The following is a 25,693-nucleotide window of genomic DNA, read 5'->3' as shown; positions in this document are numbered from 1 at the left end:
CACGAATTTAAAAAAGAAAACAGAAGGAGAAATTTCTACCAACTTAAACTTATTGTAAACGCCCAGCATGATCCAAGGCTAATCAGAAACTTGACTCCCAATTTGAGAAAGGTTTTCACCAAAACTTAACAGAGAATTTCGCACATTCCTTCCTTCCCTCTCCAGAGCAAACATTTTAAGAATTACATCTATGCCATAATATAGGTAGAAAGTATCACAATACATATTGTAGATATTCTGAAAATTGAAGAAAATAGATGACAAAGTATAGATCATAGATTTACCTGTATAAACCAGAAAGAAATCTTTGTTTAAGACAGTTTATTTTCTATTGCTTTTTCAAAACTATATTTGGACAAATATAAATGATTAATTAATGTAAATATAAAAATAAATTAATAATATAAACTAAATCAATGGAAATTAATGACAAGATGTGACACTAATTCTCAAAATAACATCTCAAAAATACAGAATACATGAAGAAGTGAAGATATTTCCCCAGTTCCAGAAAAGTGCCTCTGTAAAAATATAATATTCTGTACAAGACAGTAGTTCCTAAGAGAATAAATGGCTCAGAATTTGATGACAGTCTTCCCGCCGTGAACAATTCGCTCTTCTCACAGATTCCAGATGCTCAAGATTCCTGCCATCAGGATGGAAAAATTTACTGTGAGTCTAGAGAAATTTAAAACCACCATTCTTGTCATTTCCCTCATAGCTTCATTATTAGAACAAGTCTGGGGAAGCTATTAACCTACGTTAAATGATAAAAAAGATGTTCTCTGTGTCCAATCATATTAGATGCCATACACAACCAAAATATTTAGAAATCATATAGAAAAAGACTTGGGGAAGAGAAAGAGTAGAGATTCAATTTTTTCCCCTTCATTTTAATATTTGCATTCTGTACAGAATAGCCAGGCATAGAACTAAAACGTTTTACTATAACCATGGGCTAATAAACACTAAAGAACATATATCGACGCCCAGAACAACACTATAAAACTTTATTATATTAATAAAATGGGATACACCAAGCTTTAAATTTTCCACTTTGTCAAAGGTAAAATAATCAGCACTGCTCGGTGCCATTCATAACAGGCCTCAATTTTTCTCATTTAAACTCGGTTTTATTTCCAAAAGTACCTATACTACTAAAATATTTTAATTCAACCCTGAACAGAGGCATTCTCTTTTTCACACACTCTCTACCTCTCAACTGCAAATAATTTATTAAAGCATTCAGCAGGCTGGGTTTTTAACTATGCAAAATATTAATAATTTAAATAATTATAAAGTGGGAGATTGCTTAGTAACAGTTTATAGGATTACAAGCCTACCTCGGAGACACTACACTTCGATTCCAGACCACCATAAGACAGCAAATATCGCTATTAAGTGAGTCACACAGATTTTTTGGTTTCACAGTGCATATAAGAATTATGATTCACTATACTGTGGGACACGACTGAGCGACTGAACTGAAGTGAACTGATACTGTGGCCTATCAAGTATACAACAGCATTATGTCCAAAAGCCCAATGTGCATGCCTTAACTGACAAATACTTTATTGTTAAAAAATGCTAACCATCATCTGACAATGCAAGGTTGCCACAAACCTTTAATTTGTAAAATCAGTATCTAAGAAGTGCAATAAAACAAGGTATCCTGTACCAGAAAGTCTAGCAATCAGGGTGAATCAGCAGAGGTAAGTGCACACACTTGTACATAGCTTCCATTTTTACACACCATCTCTAAGTTCAGGTCGAGTCCAATTTGTAACTAACTATGCACTGGCAGCCCATGGTCTTGTACCACTGTCCTCCACCCTGGCCAATGTGACAGAACTTTGATTCCAAAAAATGAAGATGAAGCCACAGCAAAAGGAAAATTATTTGTAAAACTCTTATAAAGTACAGCCTAAAGCTGTTTTCTAGAAAACTGGATGCATTTATACTGTATTTAACCAGTTACAGGGCCTCCTGGCCTAGAACTGTTGGCCATAAAAGCTAAAGCACTGTATTGTAGTTAATAGTACAATAGGATTTATTTCCATTTATTTCACTATTTGTAATATATTTAAAATTTAGCAATAACATGTAGTGAGACCAAGTCAAACAGCATATCTGGATTTTAACTTACACTGCAGGACGGCAACCTAGTCTTAACTCTAATCTTACTCCTGTAGCTTCAGTGTATTAAATGGTAAATAATGAACAGACCAGAAGGTACCAGCGTTCATCAGGAAGAGAAACCGAGTAAGCAGAAGGTTGTTCCCTGATTGCACAGAAACACAGGTAAGCATTTTTCTCAGGACAACTGCAACAATCGCAGAGATAAAGAAAGAGCTCGGCACCTAACTTACACCTCCCTGTCTACAATGGAATGAAAGAAAGAAATACACCTGGACCACCCTTAGTAGCTAAACAGGTAACTGCCACCAACCTTTTTATCATTTCCTCTCAGCAGTTTGTTAGCTGAATTAATAAGCAATTAAGTGAAAGGAAAGCCCCAAACCGAGTTCAAGAGACAGAATCACCTTCAATGGCTTTCTTTCCAAGGATTCTTCTGCAAAACCCTTCACAACATCCCCAAGAACAATCTGCTTCACAATCATGCAATAGCTGTACTTCAAAAAAAACCTAGGTTAGCAAAAACATTTAAAAACTCTCTTTCCATGGGGAAAAGATGTGGTAGGTTAGACAGTTTCTAAATGAGGACAAAGCACTTCCAAAAATGAATTTTAGTAATAAATGGAATGATCTATAGTGTAACTACATTTTATTTTAAGCTGAAAATAAACTGGTGGTTTGAAACTGATAACCACTGACCTAAACGCTTCCCGTCCTTCCAGTCTACACAAATTTCTTTAAACTGGTTGAAATTTTGTCTGCAACAGAAATCATATTCTCCAGGGGTAAACCCCACCCTCAAAACTCCAAGAGGGGCCAGTTAAAGCTGCTGAAATGTAAGAGAACATCCAGAAAGAGACCTAGTGCACAAAAAGAATTGAGTATAAGATAAAGACAGCCTTGCAAACCAGGTGAGTAGTGAGAAATCATTCTGAGTGCTACATCACTGAATTACCTTTCCAGGAAAAAATGAAATCAAATACTACACTAGATCCCTATATAATGAAGGCAATCCTAAATAACATCTTTGCATTCAAACTATGTCATAAAAAGTCAGTCTAAGAAATATCAGCTATCACAAAAATCCTTTCACAATATTTACAAGAGTGGTTTTTCCCCCACAGTCCTCACTTGTCAAAAAGCAGCTAAATATATAGCCTTGAATTAGTCTATCCTGTATCTTAAAACATGTTCACCTATACTTACTGAAGAGTATTTAAAATTTTAGGAGGTTCAAGTATGCTATATCAGAAAGAGAAGTTTAACATATAATGTGAGTTTGGGCAAATAAAATGTTTTTAAAATTGTACTGATTTCAATAGCCTTATAATTACTGTTCAATCACATCTTAACAGCATAAAGCCATCTTCCTGGATTTGTTACCAAGGTGGTTGTCGCAGAATCATAGTCCTGCTCCTCCTAGAAGGGACACCAATTGCTCTTATCTAAGCTTCAGGATGAAGCCGCAAACAGAAAAACAAGAACTGGTTGGAACCAGCTAAACCCAAAATGGTGAAGATTTGCCTTCCAGTGACCTTGGGCCTCATGCCACAGTTACTATAATGCATTAGCTAAATGACACACCCATCAGCCCAAGACAGTTGACAGTTGCCATGACAATGACCAGAAAAGCCAGTACAAGGATTGAAAAGGAGTCCAAACCACACCCTGTTCTCGAGTAATTCATGAATATTCCTCCCTCTCTTCCCAAGTCCCTCCCTTTTACCTCAAGCCCCTGCCCCCATATATGTGGTGTCTTAATTTCATTTGGCTTGAGAAATTGATATTCAAACTAGGTTCCCATTTCTCTATCCTTTGACCGTTTAATAAAGCTATTAAATGGCAGCAGTATCAGCTTTGGTATCAGTATTGGTTTCATTATTGGCTGCACGAATCCAATCAGGAAAAGAGCTTCCCTGGCTAAGACAGGGCATTAACCAATTTGGTGACAGTTTGGTTTTGTAACTGCTCACTGTGTGTCCCTCAAGTTTTCTTCTAAAAGGAAAAACCAGTCACATCTCTTGCATGCCAAGTTCCCAGGGCAATATAAACCCACTAAATAAAGTTCCAACTACCAAAGAGAAAAGAATATTTTATAATGAACCATTTCATGCAACAGGGATTTAAAATCTACCAAGGTCACTCAAACTGCCAATAACCCCCTTTTAAAACTAAACCCTAAGATTATATTAAGAGTATCTTTTTAGGCAAAATTTCTTTTGTGATAAGGAAAAATATTGCAAAACAAAGTCTAGGGATTTGGCTAATTTTAGTTAGCACATATTTGTTATCATTGTTTAGGTGCTAAGCAGTATCTGACTCTTTTGTGACCCACGGATTGTAGCCCACCAGGTTCCTTGGTCTGTGGGATTCTCCAGGCAAGAATACTGGAGTGGGTTGCCATTTCCTTCTCCAGGGGATCTTCCTGATCCAGGGATCGAACCCATGTCTCCTGCATTGGCAGGCGGATTCTTTACCGTCTGAGCCACCAGGGAAGCCCTAGCAGATACATGCCATACACACAAGTATATACGAAATTTGGGCTGTAAAAAGAGATTCGTGATATAACTATTCTCATCTATTTCATAGAAAGAACACTAAAAAATGCCCCCTTTAATTTAAATGTCACTTAGCACAGTATGTTCTACCAATCAAGAGATTGCTGGGGGAGCAAGGAAGGCACTTTTCCAAGTTTGGAACTGGGTTTAAAGTCTCTCACGAAATAATACAAGAGAGCGGATTAATCCTACTTATTATGATTACTGAAATAAAATTGATACAACATATGTAACACAGCATTAGTTTTAGGTGTACAGCATAACGAAAGAGCAGATCAATTCTTTCTTAAGGTGCCTCCTGCTGAACATTACAGGGTCCAACGGTCCCTTAGTCTGCAGGCGTTTTCCCCACTGGGAATTTAGCACTGTCCAAGGGGGGAAAAAATCAAAATTATGTTGACCCGTGTTCAAATTTTCAACAAAGTGATGCTTTTTTTTTTTTTTGCAGAAATTTAGTGCTATCATTGTTACAAAAGCCGTACAGGTGATGCAGAGGTTATGCCAGTCAGAACTCTTGTTCCTTCTCATCAACTTCCATGGTATCTCCTTATCACTACTTATGTTTGGAAAATTAACACTTTACACAATGACAATTATATCAAGTCAGATGTTCAGACTCACTCACAGAAGCATAAAACAGTGACGGAAAATCGTAATACAAACATAGAGGTTCCTGATCTTCTGAGTATTTATGATCTGAGTACCAAATGTTCAAGGTTACAAAGGCAAGCAAACATAATACTCACTAATAAACTTAGAGCCTACAATATTAACCCTCATTCAATATCCTTTCCTACCAAATACAAGTCTGCTACACTAACATTATTGGTTTTTATCTTTGATGACACAGTTAAAGGTGAAAACGACAAGAAATGAAGGTGATGTATGAGCTCCTGAAAGACGTCTTTCCTAACAAGCAAGGAAGAAAAAACAGGCCTGACACTGCATCGCACTTCAAGATGGAACAATCTGAATGCCAAACTTTAAAAAAAAAAAAAAAAAAATCACTTCAGTAGAAACTGAAGACTCCCAAATATTTTTGTTAAAGTGCCCTTTTTATAATCCTTCTGGAAAAGTTAAAGTGTCATTATAAAGTGCTGTCAGCCATATCATGCCAACAAAAAATTTCAGGATGCTCCATTCTTTGTTCATGCTGAGACTAGCACAGAGTTGCAATTATACCCTAGAACACTGTTAATTAAATTAAAATGTGGTCACAGCGGGGCTCATACCCATGAGACCCACTGGACTGTGGGAAACTGAGAAACAGCCCTTAAAGGGCCCCCACACAGATTCGCCCACCTCAGGACAGGCACAGAAGGAGCCTTGGAAAAATCACCCAGACTTTAAGTGAAAAAGATTTGCTAACTTTAAAGTGTTGGTCTGGGGGACAGGGGGCTCCTAGGAGTCTCTTCAAAGGACAGAAGCTGGTGGGGACCATCTCTCTACTCTCCTTCTGCCTCGTGTGGACAAAGTCCTCCATGAATATCAGTAAACAAAGAATGACGCAGCCATCAAGCCATCAGCCACAGCAGCTGTTCCCCACCCCCGGCAAACTCCACCCTGAGGGAGATTCAGGATGGAGAAAGCAGGATAGATGGCCCTAGATAGTTAAGGTTCATATCAAAGGAATGATTTCAGTGAGTCCAAATCTTCACATCCTCCCATACACAGAAAACTGGTAATTTCATTAACATGAGATGTCTGGTTTCCTTTAATTATCAGTAATCTTTTGATGTTCCCACTACCTGATTTTTGTTCCAAACTCCTATATATCCTGGCTCCTCCCTTACCTCTTCAGAACAGTCTTTCAAAGTGGTCTGAGAGGCTGCCTCTTGGGCTTAAGTGCTCAGAAAGTTTGCCAAATAGAATATAATTCTCAACTTTCAGGCTGTGCACTTTTTTCAGTAGACACTTGCTAAAGCCAGCAGGTGCTTTTTTTTCTTTCCTTTCTGGTGGGTGTCATCTTCCATACTCTCCCTCTGCCTTGCTAAGACCAGTGAGCACCATTTTATTTTTCTCACTTTTTTTTTTTCTTTTTTCAGTAGATGCCAACTATGTCCATCTCCTCTCATTACAGCCAGAGTGCAACATCTTCATGCTCTCCAGGGCACCAGCATCTCCAAGAGGGAAGCTTTTACACACATCTAATGACCCAGTTTTTGTGGCTACCAGCCAGGGGACACCTCCAGCTCATCTGGTCTGTAGACAGCAGGGCTTACACTCACAAGATGTGATATATAGCTGCATTCTTTAAAAGCTACTGCTTGAGGGTCTGGCCTCCAATCAGACCCTGAACCTAGGTGCTGACCAAGATCCTCCCCATGGGGACAATGCCTAGTCTTGGCACACCCTCAACTGGAAGCTCCTAAAAATAAAATAGGATGGTTGGAAAATCACAAAGGTTTCAGAGACAACAGCTAGGGCAGGGTTGAAAAATAAGATTCATCTCCTACACTAGGCCAATCCTTCATGACTTGGAAAGGGAGCTATTTCATCTAATACATAGAAACCAACAGAGTCAAGCAAATGAAGATACAGAGAAATACATCCCAAGTGAAAGAATAAGGTAAAAACCTAAGGAAAAAAACCTTAAAGAACAGTGATATGTCACTTACCTCATAAGAAGGAAAATATAATGGTGATAAAGACGCTCCCTTGACTCAGGAGGAGAATGGATAAACACAGTGAGAAGTACAACTAAGGAACAGAAAATATAAAAGTACCAAAGAGAAGTAACAGTACTGAAAAATAAAATAACGGAACTAAAACTACATTAAAGGAGTTCAACAATAGACTACATGAATGAGAAAAAGAGGATCAGTGACGTCAAAGACACAGAAGAGGAAATTAGAGGAGAAGGAAATTTTTTAAAAGGCAGGGGAGGAGTAAAAAGACAGCCAAGGAACTTATGGGACAATATTAAGCAAACTAACATTCAAAATATAGGGGTCCCAGAAGAAGAGAGAGAAAAATGGCAGAAAACTTATTTGAAGAAATACTAACTAAAAACTTCCCTAATGTGGGAAAGGAAACAACACCCAGATCCCGGAAGCCCAGAGAACTCCAAATACAATGAACTCAAAAAGAACCACAGCAAGACACATTACAATTAAAACATCAAAAGTTAAAGACAAGGAGAGAATCTTATAAGCAGCAAGAGACAAACAACTTCTTAAGTAAAAGAGAGCCCCCATAATATTATGAGTAGGTTCTCAACAGAAACTGCAGCCCAGAGGAAGTGGCATGATATAGCCAAACTGCTAAAGAATAAAATTTTCAACCATGAATATTCTACCAGGCAAAATTACCACTCAGAATTAAGAAAAGAGTTTTTCCAGACAAGTAAGAGCAAAAGTAGTTCATCACCACTAAACAGGCCTTAAATGTTAAAGGGACTTTTTTAAGCTGAAAAGAAATGATGCTCCTTAATAATAGGAAAATCTGTAAAAGTAGCAATCTCATTGGTAAAGGTAAATACATAGAAAAGGTAGTGGATAAATGACTTAAAAAGTCAATGTGAAGTTTAAAAGGCAAAAGCTGTAAGCATGATTGTAACCACAGTAACTAGATAAGGGATACAAGATAAAAAGATGTAAAACGTAACACCAAAATATGTGGACATTAAATAATATGCTACTGAACAACTAATGGGTCAACTTAGAAATCAAAAGAGAATTCAAAAAATACCTTTAAACAAATAAAAATGGAAATACAACATACCAAAACTTAGGTAATGCAGCAAAAGCAGAGGGAACTTCATAGATATGAATACCCACCTCAAGAAACAAGAAAAATCTCAAATAAACAAACTTTACAACTCAAGGACCATAAAAAGAACAAAGAAAAAAAAACGATCAATAAAACCAAGAGCTGGTTCTTTGAAAAGAAACAAAACTGACTAACTTACCAAGAAAGAAAAAAAGGACTCAAATAAATAAATCAAGAATGAAAGAGTAGCTGTTACAACTGATACTACAAAAACGAAAGGATCATTAACAGACTACTACAAACAATATACACCAACAAATTGGACAACCTAGAAGAAATGGGTAAATTCCTTAGAAACATACAATCTACAAAGAGTGGATCATAAACAGAAAATGTGAACAGACGTTACTAGTAAGGAGATTGAATTAGTAATCAAAAACCTCTCAACAAGCAAAAGTCCAGGACCAGATGGCTGCACCAGTGAATTATACCAAACATTCAAAGAATCAACACCAATCCTTCTCAAACTCTTCCAAAAAATAGAAGGACCACTTCCAAACTCATTTTACAAGGCCTGCATTACCCTAATAGCAAAACCAGGCAAGGACAAAACAAGAAAAGAAAATCACAAGCCAATATCCCTGATGAACATAGCTATAAAAATCCTCGACAAAATATTAGCAAACCAAATTCAACATTACATTAAAAAGCTGATGCACCATAAGAAAGTGGGATTTATTCCAGGTATGCAAGGATGGTTCAGCATCTGCAAATCAATTTGTGATATACAACATTAACAGAATGAATAATAAAAATCATATGATCATCTCAATAGACGCAGAAAAAGCATGTGACTAGATTCAACACACCTTCATGATAAAAACTCTCAACAAAGTGGGTACGGTGGGAACACATCTCAATAAAATAAAGGCCATCTATGACAAATGCACAGCTAATACATAGTCAGAGGTGAAAAGCTGAAAGCATTTCTTCTAAGATGAGGAGCAGAACAAGGATGCTCCCTCTCACCACTTTTATTCAACAAAGTATTACAAGTCCTAGTCAGACAAGGAAGGCAATCAGACAAGGAAGAAAAATCAAAAAGGAAGAAGTAAAACTGTAACTCTTTACAGATGACAAGATATTATATACAGAAAACCCTAACAACTCCACCAAGGAAAGTTAGAATAAATAAATGAATTCACAAAAGTTGCAGGACACAAAACCATGGACAGAAATCTACTGTGTTTCCATAAACTATCAGAGAAATTAAGAAAGCAATCCTATTTATAATTGCATCAAAAAGAATAAAATACTTAGAAATAATTTTTACCAACAAAGTGAAAGACTGTTCACTGAAAACTATGTCACTGATGAAGGAAACTGAGGAACACAAATAAATGGAAATATATTCCACATTTAAGGATTGGAACAATTAATATTGTTCAAATGTCCCTACTACCCAAAGAAATCTACAAATTCAGTGCAATCACTATGAAAATTTCAATGGCATTTTTCACAGAAATAGAACAAACAATCATGAAATTTGTATGGAAGCATAAAAGACCCCAATAGCTAAGGGAAGCTTAAGGAAGAAGAAGGTGGAGGCATAATGCTCCCTGATTTCAAACTATATCACAAAGCTATAGTAAGCAAAATAGTATGGTAAGATGATAAAAAAGACACATAGTTCAACTGAACAGAATAGAGAGCCCAGAAACAGGCATCTACGGTCATTCAATTTATGACAAAGGAGCTAAGAATATATATAAAGGAGAGTCTCTTCAGTAACTGGTGTTGGACAGCTAAGACGGAAAAAAAAAAACATGAAACTAGATCATTATCTTACACCTTACACAAAAGATTAATTCAAAATGGATTAAAGATATGACTATAAGATCTGAAAGCATTAAACTTCTAGAAGAAAACACAGGCTGGAAGCCTCTTTGACACTGGTCTTAGCAATGATTATTGGGATTTAAGACTAGAAACAAAAGAAGCAAAAGCAAAAACAAACATGAAGACTATGTAAAGTTAAAAAGCTTTTGCACGGCAAAGGAAACTGTCAACAAAATCAAAAGGCAACCTGCAAAATAATAATATTTGCAATTCATATATCTCATAAGGTGTTAAAAAGAAGGCAGATTATCCAAATAGACATTTTCCCAAAGAAGACATACAGTGGGCCAACAGGTACACGAAAAGATGTTCAACACTGCTAATTATAAGAGAAATGCAAATCAAAACCACAGTGAGAATACACCTCACACCTATTAGAATGGTTAGTATTAAAAAGGTAAGAAATAAGTTCTGATAAGGATGTGGAAAAAAGGGAATCCTAGTACACTGTTGGGGGATTGTAAATTGGTGCAGCCACTATGGAGAACAGTATGGAGTTCTTCAAAAAAAATTTAAAAGTAGACCTACCATATGATCCAGCATATCCACTTCTGGGTATTTACCCAAGGCAAATAAAAACACTAACGCAAAAAGATACATGTTCCTTACAGTGTTACTTACCATAGCCAAGATATGGAAATAACCTAAATGTTCACTGACAGATACAGAAAATATTTCACACACACACACACAGAGGCATATTATTCAGCCTTTAAAAAAGCAAATGAAAGCTTGCCATCTGTAACAACATGGCTGGACCTTGAAAGTATTATGCTAAGTGAAATAAGATAGAGAAAGACAAATACCATATGATCTCACTTATATGTGGAATCTAAAAACAACAACAAGCAGCTCACAGATAATAAGAACAGACTGGTGACCGCCAAAGGCAAGGGTGGGAGCTGGACAAAATGAGTGAAAGGAGTAAAAGGGTACAAAATTCCAGTTATAACAAAAATAAGACATGGGGAATGTAATATACAAAAGCATACAATGTAGGAAAAACTGACCTGTGTCATTCAAGGGTCAGCTGTACAAACGGCCAACAAGCACACGAAACAAAGCTCGAAATCATTAGTCACTTGTTGGTTAGTCGCTAAATCGTGTCCAACTCTGAGACTCCATGGACTGCAGTATGCCAGGCTTGCCCATCTTTCACCGTCTCTCAGAGCTTGCTCAAACTCAAGTCCATTGAGTTACTGATGCCATCCAACCATTTCATCCTCTTTTGTATCCTTCTCCTCCTGCCTTCAATCTTAACCAGCATTAGTCATTAGGAAAATGCAAACAAAAACCACAATGAGCTATCACTTCACACCTACTAGGATGACTGTAACTCTTAACATACATAAAATAACAAGTATGGATGAGGATATAAGCTCTCATACTTTGCTGGTGGAAATATAAAATGGTGCAGACTGCAGAAAACAGTCTGGTGTTTCCTCAGAAAGCTAAATTCAGAATCTGACCAGGAAATTCTGTCCTGAGGAAATTCAGTTCCCCTAAAAGAACTGAAATCAGAGATTTAAACAGATACTTGAACTGCAATGTACATTACAGCATTACTCACAATAGCCAAAAAACACAAAAATCTCGTGTCCATCAACAGAAAAATGGATAAACAAAATTCTGCATACAGAAGAATATATACATATATACATACAGAAGAATATTCTTTAACCATAAAAGTGAATGAAGTTCTGATACACAGATCATAATGTGTATATATCTTGTAAAAATTATATTAAGTGGTATAAGTCAGTCACAAAAGGACAAATATTATATAACTCTAATTACAGGAAATATCTAAAACAGGCAAAACAGAAAGTAGAATGGTGACTGCCAAGACACTAGTGGTGGGGGGCAAGTGAAGTTATTGTGAAGCAGATAGAAAGTTTCTGTTTGGGGTGATGAAAATGTTTTGGAAATAGTGGTGATGTTTGTACAACATTTTGAATATAATGAATGCTACTAAATTGTACACTTAAAATGGTTAATGTATCAAATTTTATATACATTTTACAATTTTTAAAAACTTAAAAGTAAAAAAAAAAATCTACACAGACATCACTAAATACTGCACTCCTTATAGCTAAGTAAGGAGTACAGTTAAAACAGGTCACACTACAGCCATAAAGATTGCAGAAATAAGCCTCAGAATGAAAGACAAATATTATGCAATGAATGAAAATTACTGGCAAAATTATTGGCTGAGATGGTTCTGCTGGACTCTACAATAGTGAAAGTATGCATGATGAAGAGTAATTGCTATCACACAGCCAGGCTGGCAGATGCTGACCATACCTTTGCGAGAAACTATGGGCAGGACAGAAGCTGAGACCCAGACTCCACTTGTGAGCCACTGGGAGAAAATGCCACATGGGATTTTTCTATTTTCCACTGAAAAACCCACACTGCTTGGAGAGAACTTCTTCATTTAGCTCATAAACACTGTGTGAGCAGAGACAAGGATGAATATAAGTGCACTGCTTCAGTTTAAAAGGAGCACAAGCACTTATGTAGACTATTACAGAAAAAAAACAGACCCAAACGTGGTTCACACGCTGCTTTCTGTTCACAGAGAACAGCTACCAGCTAACCACATGTCAAATGAGCTCGACTTGCTACGGAAAGGAACTGTGAACACATAGAGCCTAACAACTCATTTCTAGACAGCAACTTTTAAGAGATCATGTGTTCACCTTCTGGCTCTTAGTGCACTGAAAAAATAATAACACTAACCTAGAAGTCTAAGCTTTGTAAGAATACCTTTCAAAATGAAGGCAATGAAAGCGTGTCAGACATGATCACACAGAGACTTGGACATCAGTAGACCTTCACTGATCAATAGATAAATGAAGTAGACCCTCAATGGTGGAAGTTCTAAAGATTTTTACATTAGAAAAGTTAGTTTGGATTAAAATACCAAATTGTAAGAGGCTCTAAAGATGAAATAAGACTCTTCATTGCTTGGGTTTTTGTAACAGAGAATTAAAATACAGGACACAATAGCATGTAAGTTCGGAGGGAAGTACAAAGGGTAAAAGTGTTCTAAGGTTGGACAGTCCACATGCGCTTAGTCACTCAGTCATGTCCAACTCTTTGAGACCTTATGGATTGTAGCCCACCCATGGGATTTTCTAGGCAAGAATATAGGATAACAATAAAGGCACAGATTAAGAGGAGATTTTATAATAAAGGGTGCATGTTGTAATTTCTGAGATAGCTACTAAAAAAAAAGGAAAGAGAAAGTATAACTTCAAAATAATTAGCAGGGAAATGTAAAATGATAAAAGGATTCAAATGAACCCCCTCCCCCTAAAAAAGAAACAGAAGAGAATGGTAGTAAAGATTCCTTCCAACACACTGCACAACTGTGAAAATCTGAGATAATAAGAAAGGAAAATTATAGGCTAAACTCACTCACAAACATAGATATTAAAGTTGGACATAAAATGTGAGCAAATCAAATTCAGCAGGCTATATGAAAAGGATGATAAATTGTGAGCAAATTGGATTTATCCCTAAAATGCCAGTTGGTTTGACATTCAAAACTCAGTAAGATTAGTCAGTTTGTTCAACAAATGGTGCTGGGAAAACTGGACAACATGTTAAAAAAAAAAAAAAGAAAAGAATGAAATTAGACCATTCTTTAACACCAAATACATAAATAAGCTCAAAATGGATTAAAGACACTACCAAACTCCTAGAGGAAAACATAGCCAGAATACTCTGACATAAATCACAACAGTATCTTTTTCAATCCATCTCCCAGAAAAATGGAAATTAAAAACAAAAACAAATGGGACCGACTCAAAAGCTTTTGCACAGCAAACAATAAACTAAATGAAAAGACAACCCACAGATTGGGAGATCGCATTTGTAAATGATGTGACCAACAAGGGATTAGTCTTCAAAATTTACAAACAGCTCATGGCACCCCACTCCAGTACTCTTGCCTGGAAAATCCCATGGACAGAGGAGCCTGGTAGGCTGCAGTCCATGGGGTCGCTAAGAGTCAGACACGACTGAAGGACTTCACTTTCACTTTTCACTTTCATGCATTGTAAGAGGAAATGGCAACCCACTCCAGTGTTCTTGCCTGGAGAATCCCAGGGACGGGGGAGCCTGGTGGGCTGCCATCTATGGGGTCGCACAGAGTCGGACACAACTGAAGTGACTTAGCAGCAGCAGCAGCATGATACATAACAGAATTAAAACAAGCAATCCACTCAAAAAATAGGCAGGAGACCCAAATAGACATTTCTCCAAAGAGGACATACAGATGGCCAAGAGACACATGAAAAGAGGTTCAACATCACTATTAGAGAAATGCAAATCAAAACTACAATAAGATATCACCTAACATCAGTCAGATTGGTTATCATCAAAAAATCCACAAATATAAATGCTGGCGAGGGTATGGAGAGAAGCAAAGCCTCCTACGCTGTTGATGGGAACGTAAATTGATGCAGCCACTGTGAAGAACAGTAGGGAGGCTCCTTAAAAAAAAAAAAAAAAAACTAAAAATAGAACCACCACATGACCCTGCAATCCCACTCTTGGGACAGATCTAGAGAAAAACATGATCCAAAAGGATACAAGCACCCCAGTGTTTGCTGCAGCACTGTTTACAACAGCCAAGACGTGGAAGCAACATAAATGTCCATTGAGAGAGGACTGGATAAAGAAGATGTGGTATGTATATACAATGGAATATTACTCAGCCATTAAAAAAGAATGAAATAATGCCATTTGCAGCAACATGGATGGACCCAGAGATCGTCATACTGAGGGAAGTAAGACAGAAAGAGGAGGAGAATTATCATATGACATCCCTTATACATAAACTCTAAAAAGAAATGATGCAAATGAACTTACAAAACAGAAAGAGACTCACAGACTGGATGCCGGGGGAGGAATGGGAGGATAGAGAGTTTGGGATGGACATGCACACACTACTATACTTAGATGGAAAACCAACCAGGACCATTGTATAGCATATGGAACTCTGCTCAATGTTATGTGGCAGCCTGAATGTGAGGGGAGTTTGCGGGAGAATGGATACATGTACGTGTATGGCTAGGTTCCTTGGCTATTCACCTGAAAGTATCATAACACTGCTAATCAGCTATACCCCAATAAAAAATAAAGTTTTTTTTTTAAATCAGTGAGATTTGCTATATTGAGATTTACATGTAACAAATCACATGATTATAATGAATAAATAGAAAGTATTTGACAAAATTCAATGGCTAATCATTAAAAAAAAAAGAATAAAAGGAAACTTCCTTAATCTAATAAAAGGCATACATGAACAAAACCTTGAGCAAATATGACAAAGAAGAAAGAAGAAACACTGAAGTAATTCCTTTTGAGACCTAGAACTAAAAATGAGGATGGTACAAGTCACACTGACATCAACACTGTAATCAGGGTACCAGCGGGCAGCTGTGTGAGCAGGGAGAGAAGGTGGTCTTCACAGCCTCACGGTGGGACAACTGGACATCCTGGAGCCCAACTCACACCTTATATGAAAATCTGCTCTGGAACATTAAAATCAAAATGTAAAAGAAAAAAGGAGCAACTTCCTGACTGTAAGCTAAGGAAATATTTCATAAATAAAATATAGACATCACCAACCATAAAGTCCGTGATAATGAGCTACACTGAAATGTGTACCTTCCACGTGTGGACCAGGGAAGGAAGCATGAAGGAGAAGATAGCCCCAGGTCGAGAAAGGACAGTATCACACAGGTAACCAGCAAAGCTTATGAAGCATAGAATTCATAACATAAAAAACATGTCCTACACAGAAGACCAGGCACTTGAAAAATGAGCAGAAGATTTAAATTGGTACTTCAGGAAAGGGGAAATCTAAGTCACCAATGTGAACATGTGTCCAACCTTATCAATAACCAAGAAATGAAAATTAAAACTATTCAATACCATGAGCTATCACTACACATGGACTACAGTGAGCAACAGATACAAGAGATGAAGAGACAGGATCACTCCCACATTCTGGAGGAGAAGGAAAAGGACTGAAGGAGGAGTTAATCATGGGTCATGCTTACATGGTGAAGCCACCATAAAAACCCTAGTACTCTGGGTCTACAAGTTTCTACACACCAGGAGGTTGATGGACCCCAACTCCCTGGGATAGAATCTGCTGATCTCTGGACCCTTCCATACCTCACCCTAGGTATCTCCACACCTGCATCCTTCACCATGTCCTTTATTATGTAGCAACCTGACAAAGAGCTCCCCTGGTGGTTCAGATGGTAAAGATTCCACCTGCCAATGCAGGAGACGCCAGTTCAATCCCTGGGTTGGGAAGATTCCCTGGAGGAGAAAAGAGCAACCCACTCCAGTATTCTTGCCTGAGGAATCCTATGGACAGAGGAGCCTGATGGGCTACAGTCCATGGGGGTCTCAAAAGAGTCAGACACGACTTAGCAACTAAACAACAACCTGACAAAGAAAAGTTAAATGCTTCCCTTAGTTCTTTGAGCTGTTCTAGCACATGACTGAATGCAAGGATGCAGTTATGGGAACCTCTGATTTGCAGCCGAGCTAAATAGAAACTGGGGTAACCTGAGGACCTATTGCTTGTAATCAGTATCCGAAATGGTGGGAAGTCTCAGGGAGCTGCACCCATGACCTATGAGGTGGGCGCAACCTCCAATGTGTGTCAGAACTGAACTATAAGACACCTGGCTGGAGTTGCAGAGAAAAAAACCACAGAACGGGTGTCAGAACCACTGTATGTCAGAAGTACTGTCTACACAAGTAACCTGAGCTTCCCCTTTACAGACTAGATGGTCTTAAAGTCAATATTACAAGATGATTGTCACAGGCAGAGATAATCAAAAAGTAGGTAGTCAAAAAATAAAGAAGAAAAACAAGTACAGAGGTATGTCAAGCAGTTAAAATATTTTGCTTTTCCTCTGGATCTTGTAATATTTATTTTATGTAACCACTTTAAAATTTTTATAATTTGTTATTTTTTTTCACATTCTACATAGTCAACTAAAAAAAAAAAATTCATACACTGTTAATTCCATTTATAAAGCTCAACGACAGGCAAAATTAAACCAAAGTGCCTAGGGATGTTTAAAACATATCTTTTGTGCACAGTGTGAGGTAGGAATCTTTTCCTTTTCTGTCCATCTCTAAAGAAGTTGTGTGTATGTGTGAGTTGTTCAGTCATGTCCAACTCTTTGCGACCCCATGGACTATAGCCCACCAGGCTCCTCTGTCTGTGGAAATTTCCCAGGCAAGGATCCTGCAGTGGGTTGCCATTTCTTTCTCCAAGGGATTTTCCTGACCCAGGGATTGAACCTGGGTCTTCTGTGTTGCAAGCAGATTCTTCACAGTCTGAGCCACCAAGAAAGAGGAGGTGCTGAATGGGAAGAAGTGCTTGGATTGCTCTCAGAGTGTTCAATTTCTTTACTCAGGTGGTGGTCACTAGGATGTTGGCCTTATAATCACTTTTAAAACTGTATTATAAAAAGTTTTATATGCATTTCTGTATATATATTACATTTCACATTACATGATATTTGTAAAATTCAGACCTAATGAATTTATAAAACTAAAACTAACATTTAAGCACTATGCAGGCAAAGAATGATCCCATAAAATTCAGAACAGAATGGTACTATCACAGGAACAAAACAAGATCAGCTCTCTGGTTGATAAAAGCTGTTTTTCAAAGAGGAACAGGTAACAATTCAGACACTACTACACACGTACACTGTGTAAATAAATAATTAGGTAGCAGGATGGTGGATATATGGCAGCCAATGGGATTTACAGACAAGAGAAGGAGGCTAAAATGACTTATTTCCTATGGATTAGAGCTGGAGACATCAGTAAGTACTCACAAAAACCATTAATGTCATCAAACACAAGGAAAGTCTAAGGAAACCTCCGGGACATGCTCATATTTAGCTTAATATACTTACAGATGATTGCATGTAGAAATGTTCATATATGTACAACAACAGTATGCAAAGCTATGATCCCAATCTTGGCTTCTACTCCATTCCCTGATAACAACAACCAGCGGTCCTTCGAAAAATGGCTGATTCTAAATGGGGCATGGCAAGATCAACCCAGAGCACCTCATCACGCCCAAAGTAAGGAAGCATTAAAAACAAACCCTCCATGGATGGGGATATGTCAAAGAAATGAACTGAAAAAGCTCCTGTGCCCAAAGCTGGGGCAATCTGAACAACCAAATAAGTGAAGTAGAACTGGGCGATGTCCCAAAGTATAAACAAACGTCCAAGATTCCACACTGACACAGACTGAATAAATTGTTGGGAGAGAAGAGACAAATTATTCCACATAACTTACATGGATACTTCACCCAGGGAAAGGGGGCAGGACACACTCTCCTCCAGGGTAGGCGGCACACAGAGACTGCCAGTTCTTCAACAGGGAAATATGTTAAGATTTGATTAGACCCCTGTCTCCTTCCATGTGCAAACTAGCGGGACTGAAATTCCAAGTAATGTAAATACAATTTTTTTAATTATTAAAATAAAATTTTGAAATCCTCCTGGAAAGGTCTTCTTAAGCAGAAGGAAAAAAGCATTCACCATTCAGAATATACCTGCCCATATGAACATTTTCAACTTCCATTTAACAATCGTACTATTTAAGGAAGAAAAAAAGGGCAAATGACTGGTGAGAAAAAATGGTGTTCAACCTAAAATGACCCAGAGGATTAATATCCAAAATACAAATAAAGAGATACTGCAAATAAATAAGAAAGTGATAAACCAATAGAATGATGGGAAAGGGATATGAACAAACAAACCAGAGGAATAAATGACCATTAAACAAGTGAAAATGTGCTCGATGTCAGGAGTGATGCACACTTCACACTTAAGACACCCTGTTTTCCCCCATCAGATTGGTAAAAATTATAAGAACATAATACTGAATATTGGCAAGAATGCAGGGGAAATGATTTTGAATGCAATGTCCACATACTGTTAAGTGGTCCAACCCCTCTGCAGAACAATCTGGCAACATCTATTAAATGCATACATCTTTTCTCCTAAAATACAAAAGTAACAAAACCAAGGCTTTCATTAAGAGTAGTCTGGTTCATTAAACTATGACACAATAGAAAACTATGCATTCACTTACAAGAAATTGGAGGATATACATATATCTATATATACAGCATATACATACACACACACCTCATAGAAAAACTTCTTTGAGATATATTGGTGTATTCTTCTACTTGGTGTAGAAGAAAAACTATGGAACAATCCACAGAGTATGATAAAATCTGTGATTAAAACATAAAGAAAAAAGACAAAACAATGTTATTTATATACATATGTACACTTTTATGTACATATGCGTGTGTTTAATGTATAGAAAATTACATATGCATGCATGTAAGTGTTTAATGTACAGAAAATTCTTGCAGGACACTCATCAAACAGAAAGGAAAGGAGATGGAGGGTGAGGGAGAAAAGTGGTTGAAAAGATTTCTTTCCTTTTTTATCTATGTATCTTTGACGGCAGGAATGTTCTTCTGCGTTACTTGTATAACTAACTGTTTGCTGTTAGAGAAAGACGAAGTGGTAGAAGTGTACACAGAAGTATTTCCCCACATGAGCACTGGGGTCGCTGTGAGTCATCCCCTCTTCTTGTATGAGGTCTGCCTTCAGCTTTGCTAACTCTGTTCCCTGGAAGACCTGAGAGAACAGCAACCTCCTTGCTAAGCAATCTGCTAACAGTCACAAGGACCCCTGCCTGGCCAAGGGCATGTGGCCTACACGAAGGACAGGGAACCTGAGCACCTCACAGGTGCCCACACCCTGGGGCTCCCCTGACCGCAGTGACCCTTGGAACAGTCTCCTTTGCCCAACTTCAACCTTGTTGGGACATGCTGGGCAAAAAAATACCGCAAGGCCAGGTGTGTCACAGCAGCATTTCAGGTTTGCACCAAGCAGGCCTGGGAGTATCCTTTCTCCATTCTAAACAGCCTACGCTATTTTTTACATTGACATCTAAACTATAAATACTCCATTTTAATCATTCCCCATGTTAGGTGTAATCAACAAAAATATTTTGCATTCAATTAAACGAAGGCATTTTTTTTGGTGAACGGCAAAGCATAAAACTTATTCATTACATAAACTGTAGTAAATTTATGGTTCAAATAAATTTTATCTATAATTTCCCAAACCACTATGGAAACTTAAATCATTCATTTTATATAGTTGAACACAATGTGGGACTATATAAAAATTGAAAAGAAAAAAAAAATTTTTTTTTTCCAAAGGAGCTGCTTTCAAGTTCATGTCTTGAGAAAAAAAGATTTTCATGCAATTTAAAAATCAAAATCACTTCCTAAGTAAAACGAATGCTCAGCATAAATCACAGTAGAAAAACATCACTCTTGATGGATAAAGAGACAAAATTTGCCAAAGTGAATAAGTGTGTCTCGGCTTGAAATAGCAAAGAATGACCTGGGCACACAGTGCAAATGAGAAGGCTAGGGTAACAACAGAAAATCACATCTGTGATTCTGCTCTTTTGAAACTATGGTGCCCGGACCCGTCCAAGTTGAGACAGGTCTCAGTTGGTTGCAGAAGGCTGTTGGGACCAATTCAGCGTGGTCAGTGCCACAAAGAACATCCCTCCTCATCACATTCTATGCCACCCCTGCTTTTGAATGGTCTTAAAAACACAAGCTGGACTTCCCTGGTGATGCAATGGGCAACAATCCGCCTGCCAACGCAGAGAACAATGCATTCGATCCCTGATCCAGGAGGAGCCCACATTCCAGGAATCAAGTAAGTAAGCCACAACTACTGAGTCTGTGCTCTGCCCCGAGAGAAGCCCCCACATTGAGAAGCCTACTTTCTGCAACAGACAGCAGCCCCCACTCACTCTCAATAATAACAAACAGACAACTTAAAAAAAAAAATGCAAGCGACAGCTCCCCAACCCCAGCTACATTCTGTTTTAATAATTCTAAGGAGGGTCCAGGAATTCATATATTTTTTCAAAGTGCTAACTCTGGGGAATTCCAGAAAAGGGGCACTGACCACCCCCACCCCACCTCCTGAATCAGAGCAGAAAGAGGGCATTTCACACACACCTACATGCATGAGGTTTTTTCCCTTTCTTGGAAATCTTTATTCTAAGTTTCACTAATTCTTACAACTGATAACAAGGTGAAGTGTTTAACTGAGTCCTTTAATGACATATATCAACTGCAGAACAGTTTTTATCTCTGGATAGGAAGAAAGAAAATGGAAAAAAAGGAGAGGAGGGGGCGGGGGGATGGGGAAAAAAGTGAGAGGTCTGAGCAAATATGACCCAAGAAATTCATAGTTATGAATGATTAACTTGGAGTGGAGGGTAATGTGAGTAGCATGAAACTGTCCACACATCTGTATCTTTAAAGAACTCCATTTAAAAAAAAAAAGTCAATGTACGACATTATTCCAAGATGCAGGAGAGGACAAGAGCATCAGCAGGAGCCGTCACTACCCAGAGAAAGCCACTTCAGCCCACGCCCTGAGGTCACGTTCATCCTGGAAAGCCAAGGTGATGGCCCTGGCGTTGGTTACAGAACAAGCATGACCTGTCTGCACTGGCTTAAAGCAATGCCGGTTTTCAGCGTGAAAAGGAAGTTTGTGAGGATGGGAGGGAAAGCGCCCCCATGGGCTCTGTACCTGTGTCGCTCCCCGAGCCTGTGGACAGCGCGGGCATGATGCTGAGGCCGGCCCGGTGCTGCCAACTCACTCCCCTGGAAGGCGGCCGAGATGCCAACCCCTGCGGCCACTCCCAGGCCGACTACCGAGATCTGTGTGTCCCCGTGCAGGCCGTTTCTACAAAGAAAAGGAACACATTAAAAAATAGAAGAGGCAGGATGACTACATTGCAACTTGCTGTAACTAATTCAAAATGCTGATCCCAACACATTATGGGTGAGATCACAAGCTTCACCATTTCGTCTAGAGAGCACAGGCAAATAGGAAGTGGCAGAGTTTTTGATTTTGACGTGGGACTTCTAATTAAAAGCACAAAAGTTCTTCATGCATGTGTCAAGCCTTCTGTAAAGATTTTTCCAGTTGCTTTGAGAATCGCTGACGGCACAGATGGAGGACTTAAAGAAGCTTTTGTAAGCCAGTGTCATTCTACAACTCTTCCCCTTCATTAGAATTCTAAACTGTATTTCTAAATGTAGAAAAGAGTCTGTAAGTTGTCAACAACTTATAACTAATTTAAGTAGATCATCCTAATACGACAACTGCAAATTCGCTAACTGAAGATCACAAACGACCTTGAAGGAATACTAGGATTAAAGCAAGATGTCATTTTAGATTTACAGAACTGCTGATAATCTAAACTAAACCTAACAATCCAAGCTAATATATGAAAATAAATTGGTGTAGTAAAAACTAAGCTTTGCTGGATCTTGAAAAATATTGATTCTTTAAATAACTGTTTTCAGTAATGTTTATCCCCAAATAAGCAGTAAAGGCTCTATTGTGTAATAACTAAAAGCAAGGGCTCTCGTGTTTGGCTCAGTCTCTAATCCTGCTAGCCCTGTGATCTAGTTGTTTAACCTCATTAAGCCTTAATTTCCTTATGTGCAAATGAAGATAATAGCAATTTAGAACTGCTTGACCTTCCAATAAGCCAGGATACAAAACAGCATCCTGCAAACAATGACTATGATGACTGGGTTTTTTAAATTCAGGTAATGAGATTATAAAATGAAAACATAAAAGTAGCAAGATTAAAATTTACATTGGCCTGACACCTAGAAGGAGGCCATGTGGTTTAAATTTGGACCACAGCTGCCTAATAACGGAAAATATACCGCATTTACATTTTTCAGAAATCAGAAGAACCACACAATGTGTTTAAACTCACTTTTTGAGCATTTCCCCCCTACCCCGTTCTCTATAAAGCAAGATCAGTGATTTAAAAGCATATTTTAACATATATTAACATGAAAAACAGATACTGTAAACATTTGAAACACTGGCTCACTTCAATTCTTAAAAGCGTTTAAATTGCTGATTCACATTACAGAATAAAGAAAATGAGCTTGCCAAATTCTTTGTGAAGAAACCCAGACTATAAAATTCTATTAAAGCTTTCTAAATTAGCTTTTTAATTATCAAAGTAAATATTAGTATAAAAATATTCACCATCAAAAAGACTATCTTGGACCAAGTAATGGGGTGCAGTGTCTTAAATTCTGTTTTATGTTACAAAGATTGACGGTGAAAATATGCATACAAATCCATACAGAGATCCTCTCTGTGTTAATTAAAAATGCGATGGCAGTTATTTTAAATACCAAGTGAAAATACAAATCACTAAGCTAAAAATAAGACACTTAAAAAGGGAAAATCAAGGTTTCATTAACACACATCTCTGAAGCTATTTTCCCTAATAACTTTAAAAGGTAACACTGCTTTGTTTTCATAAGCTATCCTAACAATCCAGATTCAGATTCAACTACATAAAAGTTTTCCTTGATTCAAACACAAAGAAAATAAAAAACAGACCATACATAATTTAAAAAATGCATTCAATTAGTAAACTTTTGTTCTGCTGCTGAGAAAAAAAGGAAAAATGGTTATAATTTGCAAAGTGTATGCACACATATTTCTACCATTAGGACAAAATGTATGTATGCAGGTATTTATTATAGTGTGTATGTATGTAATTTAAGTTCTTTATGCCATAAATCACAATTTGTATGGTACAGATTACCTAACTAAAGAAATACACATACTACATAATCTATACCATGCAAACTACAACTTTCTTCAAGCCTTAAAGAATTTACAATGTTTCAATTTCATAAACCACATACAGCATATAATAAATCGATTTATGCTTATAACAAACATCCTATTAAAACTAAAAACCACCTTACATTTCACATCAAAACATCCTTCTGAGTTGATGCTGCAGCCTTCCACGTATGCCATAGATAGACGATTTTATCGTAGCATTTCTCACCTTTTATTTCACAGTAAACACTCAAGGTAATTTTTTCCAAAAATGTATTATTTAAGAAATATATGCTACAAGGTAATTATCTTCTCAGAACATATACAAGTATATCAATAAAAAAAAAAGTGGCTTGATAAAATCTCAACGGGGAAAATGGTTAATATTCTGTGGAACGAAGTGGAGTTGCTGGGTTTAACTTTCAAACTGAGTTAAATTTCTGTAGTAATCATGATATTTTCTTTGGCTAAACTTACTGAAAATGCTTTGGAATTTGTCAGAACCCAGTTGTGATTATTACTGACTGTTGTATGGAATCGATTTACTACAACACAAAAATACCAGCTGTTACAGTATGTCCTGAGAGGGATTACCGAATATTCTTAAATTGAAGTTCAATCCATCTTTCCATAAAAAAAAAAAAGGGAGAGAGACCCGAACGCCAGGAACGAAACTGCGGTGTCAAGTGCACCTGAAACATTTACAATCCCCAATAGAACTATTACAACCCTCCTTTAAAAGGGCTTATTTTTGAAATTTCATTATTCCAGTCATACCTTGCTTCTATATATCACACTGTATCAGGTTCTGCTGGCATCAATCGTGTGGAAACAGTGAAATATGTGACGGTCTAGAGCCTACAATGTTCAATTTCTACCCGCCCTGGGCAACCCCTTTGGGGCTCCCGGGGCTCTTGTGACATCTAGTGGTCAAACGCAGAAGTGCAAGTATCTGTAGCAGAAAGCTTTCTGAGATTTCCATTAAAAAAAAAATTGTCTTAATTGCATCCAGTGAAATAATTATCTGAAAAATTTTTGTTAATGTGCACACACACTCCTGTGTGTCTCCTCTACTGTCAACACTTCACTACAACACTACTTCACTTCTGACACCACGTGTGGTTTTCTACACATCAAGCAATCCTGTGACCCAGCTGGGTGTCCTTCCGTCTAACTCAGTTCTGACACCATCTATCTGGAGACAGCGTCAGACCCCACAGGGTGAGGGCTCAGTCCTAGAAGATGAGCCCCCTTCTGATGTCGATATCAAATCCAGGTTGTCACCCGTGCTTCTGACAAATCAGAGGTTCCCACAACCCCCTCAGGTTCCGAACTCAGGGGAACGTTTGCTTATTAGATTGAGGGTGGGTGCTCAGTCATGTCCGACTCTTTGTAGCCCCACGAACTGTAGCCCGCCAGGCTCCTCTGTCCGTGAGATTCTCCAGGCAAGAATACTGAAGCGGGTTGCCATGCCCTCCTCCGGGGAATCTTGCCAACCCAGGGTTCGAGCCCTAATCTCTTGTGTCTCCTGCATTAGCAGGCGGGTTCTTTACCACTTAACGCCACCTGGGAAGCCCACTTATTACA

General features: G+C 37.9%; 1 protein-coding gene across 4 annotated transcripts in view; it reads right to left on the bottom strand.

The window, feature by feature from the left end:
* MPP7 (MAGUK p55 scaffold protein 7) overlaps positions 1 to 25,693 on the bottom strand; it is a 215,425-nt gene that overhangs the window by 138,343 nt on the left and 51,389 nt on the right. For all 4 annotated transcript variants that reach the window (XM_043883946.1, XM_043883945.1, XM_043883948.1 and 1 more), the window contains one exon: positions 22,025 to 22,180. In XM_043883946.1, the coding sequence (XP_043739881.1) occupies positions 22,025 to 22,061 (37 nt within the window). In that variant the 5' untranslated portion in view covers positions 22,062 to 22,180. The remainder of the gene's footprint in view (positions 1 to 22,024; positions 22,181 to 25,693) is intronic.

This window comes from Cervus elaphus, chromosome 23 (assembly GCF_910594005.1).
Source record: "Cervus elaphus chromosome 23, mCerEla1.1, whole genome shotgun sequence".
Classification (NCBI taxonomy): Eukaryota; Metazoa; Chordata; class Mammalia; order Artiodactyla; family Cervidae; genus Cervus; species Cervus elaphus.
Note: the sequence above shows the minus strand (reverse complement) of the source record. Positions and strands in the feature narration are given on the sequence as shown.